Source organism: Triturus cristatus, chromosome 9, assembly GCF_964204655.1.
Source record: "Triturus cristatus chromosome 9, aTriCri1.1, whole genome shotgun sequence".
Taxonomy (NCBI): domain Eukaryota; kingdom Metazoa; phylum Chordata; class Amphibia; order Caudata; family Salamandridae; genus Triturus; species Triturus cristatus.
In genome coordinates, this window is record NC_140592.1 from 375,050,229 (window position 1) to 375,067,624 (window position 17,396).

At 47.6% G+C, this 17,396-nt stretch overlaps 1 protein-coding gene across 2 annotated transcripts in view; it reads right to left on the bottom strand.

Annotated features, from left to right (window-relative positions):
* Window positions 1–15,170: 15,170 nt before the first annotated feature.
* The window catches only part of LOC146797980 (avidin-like), a 122,991-nt gene continuing 120,765 nt past the window's right edge, over window positions 15,171–17,396 (bottom strand). For both annotated transcript variants that reach the window (XM_085625205.1, XM_085625204.1), the window contains one exon: window positions 15,171–16,435. In XM_085625205.1, the coding sequence (XP_085481331.1) occupies window positions 16,396–16,435 (40 nt within the window). In that variant the 3' untranslated portion in view covers window positions 15,171–16,395. The remainder of the gene's footprint in view (window positions 16,436–17,396) is intronic.

The following is a 17,396-nucleotide window of genomic DNA, read 5'->3' on the forward strand; positions in this document are numbered from 1 at the left end:
CCTCCCTCTCCCTGTGTCAAACCTAGCCCCGCCCCAACCTGGCGCACTCCTTACAGCAGAAGAAGATTATAATAACGTAATATTATTAACATCGCATTATCATTTTATTTTTATATTTACACTTAGTAGAGCGACACTCCCCCGCTTTAGTGGAGGAGCAGCCCCCGATGATCTGCCTCAGTGTGCTTCGGATAGAGCCAAGAAGGAAGTGTGAGCAAAGGAGTTGTTAATGAAGGGATACGCTGTCAGAAGCTATATTGCAAGCAGCTGTGTGAATTTGATGGTAAAATATTCATTGAATAAATGATTGCTATATGTACAGTGTGACAGCTGCTTCCCGTAACAGTTGGCGCACCAGCCTTTTCCCTCTGGTGCGCGTTCCGCAACCCTGCCCCTGCGCTCACACCGGCTAGCGCGAGCGCGTCCAGATAAATAAAGAGGGCGGAGCTGCCGGGGGCAGTCCGCGCACTACCGCACACGAGAGTCGGCTCATTATTTCACCACGGCGCGCACCTCAGCAATTAGCGCGCCTCGCAGCAGGAGGGCAGCCCCCTTCCCCGTAACACTGGCGATGAGGATCGGATGCCCTAGCATGCTTTTATTCCACAAAGCACAAGGAGTGTGGCTGGCAGCACCGGCACTGCTGCAACCACGAGGCCTGTCCAGGCCTCTGCAGACTCGCCACACGTGCCCTACCTGGCGTGGCCCCAACCCTGTGGAAGCAGTTTCCTGGTGGCAGAGGCAAAATCCCTGGCTGCTCCACGCCGCATTAGCCCAGTGAGTCGCTGGTGCCACGTGTGAGTGAAGAGTGGAGCACACACGCCCCAAGGAGTGCCACAGAGAAACCCTGGTACCATTCCCCAGCCTGAGTGAGTACCCTACGCTTACAAACACGCAGGCCTACACGTCACTGAGTGCATTTGCGCCACCTCCCGTGCCTGAGGACCACCCGCCAGCAACAGGCATCTTCGCTAGGCCACCAACCTGCGCCCACGCCACGCAAGATGAGGGATAATGACAACGTCACCCAAGCCCCGGTACCGGCAGTACCAAATCACCCTCCCTCTGGCTTCCTGCCTCCTTTCAGTGAGTCAGCGGACCCCTCAACAGCTGTGCCACGGTGGCAGACATGGCTTGGCCGCCTAGAGAACTATTTCATCGCTACGCGGGAAAAGGATGGGGCAGTGAAACGCTCACTTCTACTCCACTATGCAGGAGAAGAGATCTACCTCCTGTTCAAGCATTTACTAAACACAGGCCCCCGCGGCAGTCACAGCCCTGAACGCCCATTTTGATCCCCAAATGAACCCTGACTTTGAACTTTTCAAACTAAGACAAGCAAAGCAACGGGAAGGCGAGTCCGTTGACGCTTTTCACGCACGGCTAAGGGAACTAGCCGCAACGCATCTCGTTGATGACCGAGTCGCGGAAGTAATCAGAGCCCAGTTGATCCTTGGGATACGCAGCAAGACCCTACGTGGCCTCATATTACGGCAGCCAAACATATTGATGAATGATATCCTGGTGCTAGCACGGTCCCATGACCTGTCGGCGGCGCTTGCAGAAGAGATGGACGTAGCTCTGATGAGAGGACCAGAAAAGAGCGTCACGGTAAAGTCGGAAAAGGTGGACGCAGTTAGGACAAAAGACAGGACCCACAGGCTGCGAGATCATCAGCCACAGACCCCTAAGAACCGCTGCGGATACTGTGGGTACGAAGAACACCCCTCACAGTCGTGCCCAGCACAAGGGAAGACATGCATCAACTGCGGCATCATGAATCATTTCTCATCAGTATGCAGGAGAAAGACGCAGCGTAAAGAAGGGAACAGGCCTAAACCGATGAGACGGATGGTCCGCCAGCTGTCACAGGTCTTGCTGACATCTCAATCTGGGAGCAAGAAAAGAGAACAGACAGCCTACCAAGAGGCTACGTCCATGTCGGACGACGAGGGAGAGACATATTTAGTCTCGTTCACCCAAGCCCTGAAGAGCAGACGGTGACCCCAACCTCGCTGCACGATCCAGGTCGCTGGGTCCGATGTCAATGCGGTGATTGACACTGATGCTTCGGCAGCTGTGATGGGGATCCAGCAGTACAACAAGCTGAGGCCCAAACCGGAACTCAGACCGTCAAAGGCCAAGATATTCGCATACGACAGCGACACGCTGCTACCACTCAAAGGCAAGATGACTGTGCCAGTACAGTCAGAAAGCGTCAAAATCACCATCGACATCCACGTGATAAATCAAGAGGTGGACACGCTACTCAGCAGCCACACAGCCGAACATCTGGGACTAATAGTGTTCGCCAGGAAGGTGCAGAGGGATCAGACGTCCGAACTGCTGAGCCAGTTCAAGGCATTATTCAAAAGGCTAGGCAAAATAAAGAGAGCCCCAATAAAGCTACATATCGACACCACCGTCCCACCGACAGCCCTAAATCACAGAAGGATCCCCTTTCACCTCCGCCCGCTGGTAGAAGAGGAACTACAAAAACTTGAAGACCAGGGAGTTATTGAGAAAGTATCAGGGCCCACACAATGGGTGTCACCCATGGTAATAGCGGAGAAGCCTCGTCAACAAGGAAAGATCAGGCTTTGCATAGATATGTGCCTCCGAAACAAGGACATTTGGCGCGAGCACCACATAACGCCGACCATGGATGACATTGTGGCTGATCTAAATGGCTCCAGGTGGTTCTCGAAACTAGATTTGAACGCTGGATATCACCAACTGACACTTGCCAAAGACAGCCGGTACATAACCACGTTCAGTACCCACCTAGGCCTCCGGAGGTATAAAAGACTGAATTTCGGCATATCATCGGCCGCAGAGATCTTCCAAAAATGCTGTAAATCCTAGTCGGACTCCCTGGTGTCTTAAACGTGAGCAACGACATCCTCATTCACTCGAAGACGGTGGAAGAGCACTACCAGCATGTGAGAGCGACGCTGAAGCGACTGTCAGAACACGGGGTCACCCTACACAAGGAGAAGTGCCTGCTGTTCCAACAGACGATTGAATTCTTCGGGTACACGTTCACGCAGGAAGGCATACAAGTTGACCCACGGAAATCCCAAGCTATCAAGACAGCGGCCGCACCACTCACAGTTGCCGAGATCCGTAGCTTCTTTGGAATGGCCATATACTGCGGCCGCTTCATCCCCGACCTAGCCACCCTTGCAGAACCTCTCCGATGCCTCACCCAAACGAACGCCATGTGGACATGGGGTCCGGCTGAAGAAATGGCATTCCGAGCAGTCAAAAAAGCGCTCCTCGACCACACCACGCTGGTGTATTTTGACCCTGCGAAGAGAACTGAGATATTCGTAGACGCCAGTCCCGTGGGCCTAGGAGCGGTCCTTACACAGGAGCAGGAACCGGGGAGATGGGCAGCCCTAGCCTATGCCAGCAAAGCGCTCACGCCAACAGAGAAACGATACTCGCAGATTGAAAGAGAAGCCCTGGCCATCCGATGGGGCTGCAGACACTTTCACCTATACATCTGTGGGCACCCATTCACCGTCGTCACAGACCAACAACACCTAGTGCCCCTTTTCAGAGGATCGGCGCCCCACCCTCCACCACGCATTGAGAGGTGGGCAAACGGGCTCCAACACTATGACATGGATGTGATCTACCGGCCTGGCGCCAAGAACCCAGCCGACTTCCTATCAAGGCACCCAGACATGACCAAGGAAGAGAGAGAAGAGCAAAGCGGTGACGACACAGAAGCACACTGGACATGCTGGCAGCAATGACGTGCCCCCGAGCGCTGACGATTGAAGAAATATCCACCACGGCCAAAGAAGACCCTGTGTTAGTCAAAGTCCAAGACACTATACAAGGAGGGCTGTGGCGACAGTTCCTTCAGTCAGCAAACGTGTGGTCAAGCCCAGAAAAGGAAAGTCTGGTGCACATGTGGCGGGTAAGAAACGAGCTGAGCCTCACCCAAAGTGGACTTCCCCTGAGAGGGAACCGCATCGTCATCCTAGCATCCCTGCAACTGCGGGCAACATAATTAGCCCACGGAGGACACCAGGGGATGGAAAGGATGAAAGCCCGCATGAGAGAGAAGGTCTGGTTCCCAGAGATGGATGCCCGTATAGAGGAACTAGTCCGCAAGAGCCCGTCATGCCAGATCACAAGCGGACCCGAGAGACCAGCGCCTGTCCACACCGAAGAACATGGTCAGAGCCCCTGGGAGAAAGTGAGTGTGGACTTCGGGAGTTTTCCGGATGGGCGAGTCACGTTGGCCCTCATTGACAGTTACTCCAAATACCCAATAGTAGAAGTGGTAACCTCTACAGCATTCCTGCATGTCGGCCCAGTTTTGGAGAAAATATTTGGAATGTTCGGATGTCTGAAAGAACTCTGCAGCAACAACGGACCCCCATTCCAAGGACACGAATGTCGTGAATTCATGCGCCACCATGGCATTCAGCACCGGCGCATCACCCCCTAATGGCCCCAAGCCAACGGAGCTTTTCATGCGAACGATAAACAAGTCCATTCGCATCGCCGTGGCAGAACAGAGTGACCCCGAACAAGAACTCCAGAAGTTTCTACGAGAATATCAGAGAACGCCACACTGTTCAACACGCCAAGCCCCCTGGACGTTCATGTTCTCCGGCACCCGCCGAGCTGGTATCCCTGTTGCCCCCGGCTGGTCTCCCCCTCCATTTGACGAGGAAGGGGCACTCAGAAGAAGAGAAAACCGCAACAACCAGGCCAGTCGGACCCGGAGAGCAGCAGTCCGCCCGCTCCAGCCAGGAGATACCGTTATCCTGAAAGACAGAAGACCAGGAGGAAAATTCCGTACTCGCTACGAACAAGGACACTGGACAGTGGTCGGCAGGCAAGGAACAATGGTGACCGTCGAGAAAGCTGGAGAAAGGGTGACCCGCAACATCGCCTGGTTCAAACAGGTAGATCAACCTCCCCACCATCGAGAATCACACTGAGGAGACTGAAGATCGACAGAGTGAGCCCCCGGGGACCGATGATCAACAATCCGAAGAACTCCCTGCGCCGGAGAGTCCAGGAGTCACCGAGACCAGCCGAGGCCTGGTCCCCACCCCCGGTACCCCGGTCCACACACCCCCAATCAACAGAGGGGTTACCAGGTATGCGCTGAGAGAAATCCACCGCCAAGCACCCGCCTGAGAGACTTTGCCTGCCAAGTAAGTGAACTATGAGACTTTTCATACTCCTGTCAAAGACTGAGTTCAGATGGGATGTAACAGTTGGCGCACCAGCCTTTTCCCGCTGGTGCGCGTTCCGCAACCCTGCCCCTGCGCTCACGCCGGCTAGCGTGAGCGCGTCCAGATAAATAAAGATGGCGAAGCTGGCGGGGGCAGTCCGCGCACTACCGCACACGAGAGTCGGCTCATTATTTCACCGCGGCGCGCACCTCAGCAATTAGCGCGCCTCGCAGCGGAAAAGCAGCCCCCTTCCCCGTAACACTTCCGAAGAGGAGTCCTGGTACTAACCACCAAATGACTACAACTTAAGCCAGCATCCACATAACAAGAAAGGCTTTCAATCTTCATTAAAAAAGGTCTTTAGAGTTGTTTTTGTCAGATCAAATGGGAGCTCATTCTACAGTTTTGCTGCCAACAGCAAGAAGGACTGTCTGCCCCTCCTGGTTTTATGGACTATGGGAATACATAACAGTCCTTGATTTGTAGAGCCCAGTGCTCTAGTGGGTACACATTCTTTAAATCAACTACTGAGATAGACAGGCCCGTTTTATGCATCACTTTAAAAGTGATTAGTAAGGCCTTGAAATTGATTCATTTGATTCCTGGAAGCCAGGGAAGTTGCTTCAGATGGGGGATATAGACTGCCATTTCGGGCAATTCTTAGCCGCACAGCAGCATTTTGGACCATCTGCAATTTATGGATGAGACCAGGTGGCACCCCTAGATATAGAAAGTTGACATAATCTAATCTAGAAGAAACCAGAGCATGTACAATAATTTCTGTGTATTGATTTGCAGGAATTTAAATGGTTTTTTAGTGGATTTTAACAAAGTGAAGTCAGAGGCTGTGATGGCCCAGTGTTGAGGTTTGAAGGCTAACTCCTGATTACATTTTATCCCTAAGTTTCTCACCACGGGGAATAGTGGTGGGGGTTCCCCTAGATCTGGTGACCACCTACTCTGTAGGTCCAATGAAGAGGCGTTGCAGGAAAAATAGCAACTGTGATTTGTCCGGGTTAAGCTTTAGACAGCTCATCTGCATCCATCTAGCCACTTTAGACCAACAACCTTGGAACCTCTATTTCTGTATTGTCAGTCTGGTGAAAGAAGAGCAGTAATTGAGTGTCATCAGCATATGGCACAATGTTGAAACTCTAACGTTCCACCACCATGCCCAGGGGCATCATGTATATATCTGAGCTCCTGGCCCCTGGGCGCCAATATCTGTGGCATCTCCTTTCTGCGATCAACAGAAGAACCCCTTCTCCTGCCACCGCTGTCATTTCACACGCAACGCTGGACCTCCTGCTCACACAGGAACTCGCGCCACACCCGCCCAGCAGACCTCGGACACCCTGGAGCAGCTCCAGTTCATTCTGATAAACGCCTGGTCCCTCTGCAAACACGCCACAGAAATTTGGGATACCATCACCACCACCACCCTGAGGTTATCTTCATCACAGAGACCTGGCTCAACCCCTCTTCACCCCCCAACATCACCACCACGACTCCCGATGGCTACAAGATGATACACTGAGACTGCATCAACAAACACAACCCCAACTCCACCAACCTTCTGGTAAGCATGAGCAAGCAACATCGGCCTCACCCAGCTGGTCTCCTGCCCCACACACAGTGCAGGACACACCTTGGACTCCATCTTCACAGCCAACAACAGAGTCAAGTTCAGCCACATCACCGAGCTCACCTGGACCGACCATGGCAATGTGCACTTTACCATCACAGGTTCCTCGGGTGCCACCACCAAGCCCCCGATTGATTGGCCTGGCATACCCAGGGCCTCAGGTATTTCCTTGAGGTGCACCACATAGCTATTCCAGCTAGAGCTATAATCTGCAGTATCATCCAACTAGGTGACAGTAAAGTTCTCTAGGCCTGTCAGGACTGGGATGACAAGCCTCTGGAGGAAGTCAGGGACATTCTTCAATCCAAAGGAATCACTTTCAAAGGAAAATGTAACTTGATTGCTAAGGAAACTACCATTCCTTAGTATCCAAGGTGTAGATAATCTGCCAGTGCTCATAGAAATCAAAGATAATTTGGAACTGAGCAGCCTATACAGATCCGCCAGACCGGGTCAAGCACTACTGGAATCCTTAATCAACTCCAGGTTAGCCTCTTTAATACTTCCTTGTTGATGCTGCACCTACCCTGTCTGATAGATTTTATAATTTGTTTTCCTAGGGTGCACCAGCATCAAGAACAGGAACAAGCCAGTTCTTGAGTCCAGGTTTCAAGGAAAAACAATCTGTGAACTGACCCCACAAAATCTCAGTAGTTCCATTGCTCATCTATCAGACGGGAGTTAAGTTAACTCCTTCCACTGAGTTATCCTTTTTCTTGCAGTGCAGCAAGTCGGGGGAGTGGCTCACTCTTCTCTATTTTCCAGAATGGCTGTGTCATTCTGGGCAAAGAAGGGTTTATGCCTCTTGACATGTTAAAGCCAGTACGGTTGTCTCAGTAGTTCAAGATCTATTGCACACTTTGCCCCATTGGTCTTGGCCAGCATTGTGGAAGGCATGGACCACTTTACCCGTGAGTCTTACTCCATGGCTGTACTACCCAAACTATATTTTAGTATTCAATGAGAGTAACATTTTGCTAATTCCCCTGGCTTCCATTGATACACTGGGTTATCTTGGACATGACGCCTATAACTAAATCAACAACATCCAGTATGAGTTTCTTAGGACCATTTTCCTACCCTTCTCTTATAAGACTTAAAGGACCTACGACTTGGGAGCCAATCATGCTGCTCGGAGTCTTGCTGAACATTTCCACAAACTCTGGTTTGAGAGCAGCAGTGGTGGCGAATGTATGGATGAGAATGTACCCCACATTCATCCCACACCTCCTTGTTTTGTTAAGACTGGAAGTTAGTTTCATGAATTAGAGACTACCTACCTTGACAGTTCCGCTCATTTGAAAATACCAAGCATGGCTGTGACCATCATAATTGGACTGACCTCCTTTTAGGCATAGTAACTCGGTTCCTCCCTGTGTGGGCAACTACCACCAGGTTGAATCTATTATCTGGGATTGTTTTATGGCCCACAGGCAGTGCTTAATTTGAGTTGCTGGTTGCCAGTGGGGCCCACTAGCACACATTTTTGGGGATTGGTACTTATTTTCCCTCATCAGATGATGACTGAGAGCAATAGAGGTAAACACATTCCAGTTTTAAAGGCCTGAGCTAAAGGTGATGGCCTTTACCAAGGGAGTGGGACTTTAAAGCCAGTATAGCCCAACCAACTAGAGAGGGCTATAAGGCTATTAGACCATTTTGCCACTAGAGGACAGAATGTCCTAACAAATAAAACAAAGGCCTCACAGAGTTTATCACAGCAGCAGCTGTGAAAGAAAAACTGGAATGTTGGAGCTCCGGGCTTCTACCAGCCGTTAGGGGCCCGGAGCACTCCATTGTCTTCAATGAAGCTCACAACATTCCAATGTCCTAACACTAGATCACAAACAGGTCTATATATGCATCTTGCAGAGAAGGCAAGCCAAAGAGTATAAATGTGTGGCTTTCTTGAAGGGCTGCTTCTTTATGGTAGATAAGATGTCCACATCTATAAAGGCTTTGTGAAATCAGAGGTGCAAACTAAAAAAAGGGGAATTTCTCATCATTGAGCCGAAATGCAGCCACCCTTGATCTTCAAAAATAGGGGTTGCATCTCACACTGGAAAGTAGCAATCAAAGATCACTGGCTGACCTTGGCGGTACTTATAGATGTTTAATGATATGTGACTGAAATAAACATTATTACAGGTTTTAAGGATAAACAAGAGTCCAGGAGAAAATGCCCAATCCACATTTGACTTGTGTAAGAATAGGCTTGGTGGAAGTGTACATAGTTATCCAACAAAAGCAAGAGCATTCATCACACAGCGAAAGCAACATCAACAAGGGATAGATCAATGGCAAAGACCTTCGCCAAGAAAGTAATGGGGAACCAATAAAAGAGAAGTGTGCTTCCACAGGGATCTGTCAGAAAGGGAAAATGAAGATACCGCTTACTGCCTAGTATGGTTCCAGTATGGGAGTGTGTCCCGCAAAACCCAGTAGTGCTTAGTTGTTTTCAAGGAAGGAAAGGTTGGCGATCATCATGGAGTTTTGGCTCTGTCTGGACTGTGGCTAGGTGCTGAGGAGAACATGGCAGCAAGCCAACAACTACAAATCATAGCAGCCCACAGACACTTCTGTACTCTGGAGCGACAGCAAGTATCTTAGATAGCTGGGTATAACTTCGCTCGTGTTCCATGCTGTCATTGCTAGGCAATTGCGGTAAAATTTTACTGCAGCCAGGACCTTGCTACACAGACTCAAATTTCCTTTTCTTCCTTTAGAATTTTATTGATGGACAATGCCTTTTCAACCAACCCTCCAGGTAGAGTGTCAAAACGTATTGATGCCTTTGAAAAGAGAAGGTTTCTTCAGCTAGTTTAGCCTTAACATCCTTAATGCAATGCGTCTTCTAAGCAAGGTACACCCATGATTTATGGGACATGGCCAGTGAGAGATTTCTGGCAATCCAAGAAGAGCTTGGAGTTTCAGTGTGTCAAACAATACATGACCGCCAGGACGCAGTGAAGTATGCCTTGCTTGCTGGCTTGGACACCACAGACAGTGTAGGCAGAGCAACTGGCACCAGTGTCGTGCTGAGAAAGCATGTATGGATGAAATTAACTTAATTTTTGGGGGGTAATGTCCAAGTGTTCTTAATCGATATGTCCTTTGATGCTCCAGATTATTTGGCCAGACACCTGATTCGGCGTTTGAACAATCCAAGGACAGTAGAGCCACAGCACGATCCTTGCGGCTCTTGTCCCGCCAAGTAGTTTCACCAACAGTAAAGAAAATATAGGGGCTATTTCAGGGTGCCAGTTTACAGGCAGCATCAGCCCTACCACACTGTGGAGAAAGAGTAGACCCAACTATTTTGTGGCAGGGGTATGCATGGTGGCTAAGGGCATTCACACCATTAGGACCAGCTAACCTATACACTTAGCTGGTAGGAGGCAGGATACGGCATTTCCTCCCACTTCTTCCCTGACTGGTGATCCAGTACAGTGGACAGATGGGCCTTGCAGATCATTCAAAGGGGCTGTGCCTTGCCTGTCATTTCCTCCCCACCTTGTCTTCCCCCATATCAGAGCAATGACCAGCAGGCCATTCAGCAGTCTTGCTGAAAGAAGTCAACCTTCTTCTGCCTCAGGGTGGCATTGAGTGGGTGGCTGAATTGAAGTGCTTCTTCTTTGTACCGAAGATGGATGAAGGCCTCAGGGCTATACGGGTTATCACAAAAGTGATGACAGTGATCACTGCTCTTCTTCAGAGGCCTGACATACATGTGTTCCTGTCTTTCAACAAATGGCTGCTCAAGGTGGGCTTGCCTCAGTCATTCATGGGCCACCTTTAGATGGCAGTCAAACTCTGGCTCATTGATGGACAACTCAAAAGTTGTCAGATATCCCACCTGAGCCTCCCAAAGAGATTCCTGTCATTGACCCTGTACCAGACAAAACAGCATTGAAGGCCTTTCCACCCCAGCAGGGAGGCCGGGACATTCACCAGATGGCATATGTAGGCCCTTCAGTGGATCATCAAGTTTCATTCGACCCGGCATCAGGGCAGCCTGTGCAATACTATCCAGATCACACAGGAGGCCGCTCAAGAACTTCTAGGGGGCAGACAAGTGCCAAACCGACCTGCGGCCAGGCACTCTCCCCATCTCATCCAAATGTCAAGGCTGTGACAGACTCAACATTATTGCGTTGGGGGTGTCACCTAGGGCTGGTGGTGATCAGAGGCCTATGGGCTCCAGAAGATGGCCAGCTCCATATCAGTCTTCTGGAGCTTCGGGTGATCTGTGTGTCCCTGAAAGCCTTCTTGCCATCCATTAAGAAGAGTGTGGTGCAGGGTCTTACAGATAACACATCTGCCATGTGGTACTACAACAAGCATGGCAGAGTGAGGTTCTGGGTCCTGTGCCAGGAGGCACTACGTCTCTGGAGGTGGCTGGATCAGGAGAGCTACCATGAAGCAGGGTCTCTAAATGCCAGAGCAGACGAGTGGTGCAGATGTCTGGTGGATCACGAATGGCATTTCCATCCAGAGGCAAGGGACGTGTTGGGTTAGGGGGGATTGCCCTGGTTGGATCTGTTTGCCACCACTGAGTACACACAGTGTGAAGACTACTGTGCGCTAGTGATTCCTCCAGCAAAGTCACCGGCAGATGTGTTCTGCCAGCACTGAGGCACAGGGATCCCTATAAGTTCCTTCTGCTACCTGCCCTGCCTCAAGTTCTGAGGGAGCTCAGTATAGACTAGGCTGCAGTCAATCTAGGTACCTTTTTGGGAGGATCTTCCCTCTTAGCAACAGGGGAGAGTCCTGCACCCAAATCCCCACAATTTACACCTCCAGGTGTGGCGATTGAGCTGCGGCAGTTTAACGGGTTTTATATGTCAGCCACAGTGGTAGATGTTACTCTTGCCATCCTTTGCTCTCTGAGCACAAGGAAAACATTGTTTCCTTTTATTGCAATTTTTATACCCACCTTCTGCAGGCCAAACGTTTGGATATGTTATTGTTTGCTTTATAATTGGTCCAGCACAGCTTTACAGTGTGCAGCTAAGGGTTATCTGTTGGTCCTTTCTCCGTTTCTGTATTTTATTAACCCTTTCTAATCAATCATATGTTGAGATGTGTTTTATCAATGGTCTAACCTACATGTTTTCTCTGTAGCCATTTGCCATGCCATAATGGGGCTTGATCTTAGTGCTGACATTTTTTATGTGCATGCTCTCTTTGAGTTCATCTTCAGCTGCCCACTAGAACTTTTGTTGATCAAAACAGTTTTACTGATTTCCATCACCTCTGAGACCTGGGTAAACAAACTGAGTTCACTCTCTGTGCAGGCGCCCTACACTACTTTCTTCTCAGACAAATTAGTGCTGATGATGATCTGGGTAACTTTCTTATCCAAAGTTGTGACACCCTTTCACATCGGCCAGTCTATCACTTGGCCAGCATTTTTTACTCCACCTCACCCTGCAAAAGAGAAGGCGACGCTCCTTTGGCTTGACTCTAAAAGGGTGTTCAGCTTCAACAGTGACTCGGTCAGTCATGTAATTTTATTCGACAGCCATAAAAGTACAAATAATAAAAACATTTCATGAATAAATAGAGCAGAGTTACAAGATTCAGGGCACGTCCGAGGATAAATCAATTATTTTCAAGAAGGATACTACATAAGGTACATTCCAATGATAAGATACATAAAACATATATAAAAGGGCCAATGGCTCTCCGGCTAAAAACCAAAATGTTTTAAAAAATATTTAAAAGAGATCAGTTCCTAACATACAAATATGATAAGGGTAAGGAAGTTATATTGAGCCATATTTGTTTCTTACCCCCTATAAAAGGCGGACACAATTATCCACTGCCATGCAAATTTTCTCATTCTCAGGCCTTGGCAATCGCTCAAAGGCCTCCTTATAGGAGTTTGTGTTAAAGGAGTGAAAAATAGGACATAGAAATCGTTTCCTAACATGAGCATACAGGGTGCAAAATACAATAAAGTGCAGTGTGCTCTGAGTGGCAGTATTGTTGCACGGACATTTGGGCAGTGATTGTCCCCAGACTATATTCCTGGGAAAAGCAACTATCAGGTGCAATAGACTAAATCGTAGTCTTGATAAATAAAACCTGAGGTTCCCATTTGGAAACCAGGAGAGATAAGGCTCACACCCCTGTGTCAAATTAATTGGATTAAAAGTGCGGCTTACAAGCAGGTTATCAAAAGCTGCCTGTTGGACTGGATATTCAGCATACTCCTGCAGGCCCAACTCTAATAATTCTTTTTTTACAAAACTAATCTAGGGTACACTTAGAACATTATCCAGAGAAAGACAATCCCCCAGTACTTCCTTGGAGAGTTGGGCATCAGGGTTCACCAAAATCCTCAGCCATAAGAGTAGAGGTGCCTGCTTTATCCTGTCACTTACAGGTGTTAAGCCCAGCTATGATAGACACATAGGCAGGGCATGATTGGGGGACAGCCAATATCCTACGAACAAACTTATTTTATACTTGCTAATTTGGCCCGGGCCTTTGTATCCCTAGACCCCTGCCCCATAAATTGCAATAGAAACATATTTGCTCTGATAGATCTCTGTCAGTTCTCTGATCAGTTTGTGTCTCAACCTCCTTGCAAATGAGAACACCCCCTCCACAGCTTTTTGAGTATGAGCCGCCCTGGATTGATGTAGGCTCCACAAAAGACCATTGTGTGGATGATCATGTCTTTGAATGATTCTCTGGAGCAAAGAAAGGGAAGGTGGTGTAGAAAAGGACCTGTCAAGATGGATAGTCCTCAGCATCTAGAAAGAGCAATCCCCTGAGGGCCCATGGGCTCAGTCCACCAGGGCCACGGCAGCTACAATGGCAATAGCAAGGGAGGATTTGGTTCTGGACATCTGCCAGGCTGCGACCTGGGCGTGGTGCACACATTCACTACACACTGCTGCCTTGATAGTCAGATCTGACAGGAGGGTCATTTTGCCTGTTTGGTCCTGCAACACTTTCTAATCTGAGTCCACTCCCCAGACCCTTCACCTTTTGGAGGTACTGCTTGTAAAGGTAGGAGTCTGCAGTTAGAATTATCCGTCAGAAAAATGTTACTTACCTTCTGTAATGTTCTTTCTAGACGATACTCCATCTAAATGCAGATTCCTTACTGTTCGCCTACCGCCCCATTCTGTGGAAAGGATTCCTGAACATCATAATAAGGTTTACGTTAGAATATGACATATTGTCACCTGCAATTTGTTCAAAGTGCTCCACGTCTGATGGCTTAGGAGAAAGAGTGAGAAACTGATGTCACCGCGTATATATGGCACTATTATGCGACCCATCTCTATCACTTCTGGGCTAGTATAGAGTAACAGCAGAGCTACATGGTGCTACCTATCGGCATGTTGGAACTCTTCTGTAAAATGCTCCGGATCCAGTCTGGTGCTTGGGGATATTCTAAAGGGTAGGGATCTGCAGTTAAAGTATCCAACAGGAAATGTGATACCAAAGGAAGCAGCTTATTCACTAGAGTTCTAGAATGAACATATGAATTGCCAAGACTAGGGAACAGCAGAATGTTAATGTTTTTGGTTATCCTGCAGTCCTACAGGAGTCAAGTTGAAATTATAACTGAGTGCACAGTGACAGAGCTAGAGGTAGTTAGTCAAATCTTAGGGCGGAGTACGAGTATATATATATTTAGGATACTATTCTTCATGTGTCTAGATTTCAGGAATTACAATGTTTGCATCAAAGTACAGAGACTTGGTTACACAGAGATTGTACTAAGGTCTATCCATTCACTAGTACAGTTATTCATAGAGCTCTTTATTACAAATTACGTAAGAAGATATCCACCACGTCCTACAGATATGCCTGACCAACAGAAGTGATGAGTCCGAGTGGTGGGGTCCTGCGTCTCTGTTCCCCATCTTATTCCAATCCACTTTCCCTGCTTCTACTACTGTCTCTAGTATCCCTGTGTATATGGTCTCTTTATTAGTTGGTGACATTGAAAGATTAACAGTTTCTATTGATTCTGAGCATAAAATTAGTGCATCCCGTCAGGATCCTCTCCTGGTTACGCCGAGTTCCAATGCAGCCCATATAGAACTGGTGCCAGTTACTCCATGATGGTTTAACTTATATAATAATGGGTTTCAAGCTACTGTATTGGTGATCAGCTCCTTCAAGTTGAAAATAAACCCACTCCTGAGCACAAATGGTTGCTTGTTCTCGTATTAGTGACACGGACGTTCTCCTAAATGTCCTAAAAATGGAAATCGTCACTTCTTTACTTCAGTCGCATTTATTTACAGTAAAATACATCTCTCTATTAAGAAGAACACACAGATATTGCATAATTCTTCAAATTTCTTTTTATTGTCAGTTTACGGAAATCATATAAACATAGAGAAAGAATTGGAATAAGACAAATTCCATATCCTTTAGCAGTGCATACTACCAGAATATTGAGTCCTAAATGTTGGGCTTCAAAAATGATGCCGCAAAAATATTGACAACAAAATATTGTGACTGTAAGTATACGATGTAGATAAGTATAGCACTTCTATACTTAACTCAATATATATATATGTATCTTGAGACTTTATAAATCTATATTCAATGTATGTGTCTGTGTAGTTAAGAATAGTAAACATGTACTTACAAACATATACTTAGCCTTTCTGATTTTTTTTGTTGATATTCTTGCTGTGATATTTTCATTTCCAAATAGTTTTAAGTGTTGAAATTGTGACATGCCCCTTCCTGCACCACAACAATCCTGTCTGCAACACAAGCACCCCTGCACCAGTATTGGCGCAAGGCAGCATATTGTGTGCCTGGGCAAGGAAAGGACAGGAATGCACCATATGATGTTAAATACTGCGCTTTCCTGCCCTTTCACGCAGCTCAGCGCACAAGGCTGCGCTGCATGAAATATTGATTAATCTGCCCCAGGGTGTTTAACACAGGCAATAATACAAAAGCGGTCACCTTCAGTCTATGTAGGGCCTCATGAAACCTAGAGTGACAGCTGGCAAAGTAACGTCCATAGTAATGAATAATTAATTTACAGAACTTATATAATAAAAACCTAGCTACATGAGAATAGAGCCCTATACAGTGCAGAGAATAAATTTAGCTGGTACAGAGAAGGCTTTTCTAGATTACTCAGTGAGTCGAGTATATAGAAGAGGGCTGCCAGATGGGCAATGGGAGAGGTATTCCATAGGGTACATAAGTGAGGTAGTTGCATAGCGGGGCACTTTGGTGGCAGTCAGATATTTGGTTAGGTCACACCGGCCCAAATAAACAACCTTTCAGGGATTAACATTTTGGTAGAGGCCATTATCCAATAGGAGGGTGTGATCTTAGTGGTGACAGCTCAGTCACCAAGAAGTAGGGAACTCCTACAACTGAGGGGAAACATAAGTGATATATGAATAGCCAACTTATCACAGAACATCTAAACAGTGGTCTTCTGCTCTTCAGTGGTGGAAGAAGCTGCTGTACATCCTTTGGGTGAGGGGTTGCAAGGTCTTCCCATTAGCTGTACATTTTCATACCGTTGCTCCGGGAGACTCATTGTTTTGATGCTCTGGTGAAGACATTGCACCCAACTCTGGATAAAGGATAAAACAAGAAGAATTGTTGAAGAAACTCACAGATGCCGCCTCGCCTTTACACAATGTATGGTGAAACTGCATGCAACATCTATGAACGGTGGGGTCACAGTATCCCAGTGGAAATATCCACATACAAAAATATTGAGTCCACATATCGACTACCGCTAATTCATCAAGGTGAGCAGATGTGGAGTTAAGAATAGTAAATCCATACTTGCCTATATATTTAGCTGAACCCCACTGCACTTACAAAGAACTCCCTGGTACTCTACATGAGCTCCAGCACCATCACCATGTACCCACTGTGTTTCTAACACCTTCCACTATTTTCAAACTGCACTCAAGTGCATCCACAGTGAGTTCACAATGTGTCCTGCTGCTTTACCCTTAACCAGAGTACATATACATTTACCTAAATCTGCACTCATACTGCAAAGTGCATTCCCATTGTGGTCCAGTTGCATTTGCAGTCTTTTTAGTGTTCCTTCTTTTTCTCTCTTCAACTCATTCTCAACACCTTTTTTCTTCTCATCACTTGGGCTCATAGATGGTGTGGATGTAAAACGTGTCGGAAAGTGGGCGAATTTATTTCTCAAGTCCTGACTAACAACATATTTAGTTTTAGTTTTAATGCCTTCACACATCAGATTGATCCCTAAACCCAAACACTAAGGGTCTCATTTAAGAAACAAGCACTAGAAGGACATCTTTCGCAACTTGGATGTCGATGTGTACCTCCACCTCTCATTTTCCTCTCCCTCTCCAGTTATCAGTGGGCATGCAGTTTTTATGATAGTGGAGCCATCACTTGCTCCCCCATCACAAGACTTTTGCACAAACAACGCTGGAGGAAATGCTGTTGGAGAGGCCACCATCCCCGGTGTCCTCCACATGCCAAAGAAAACTCTCTGCTTGTGGGATCAATGATTTGGTTACTCTCTGTTGACCATGTGCTTC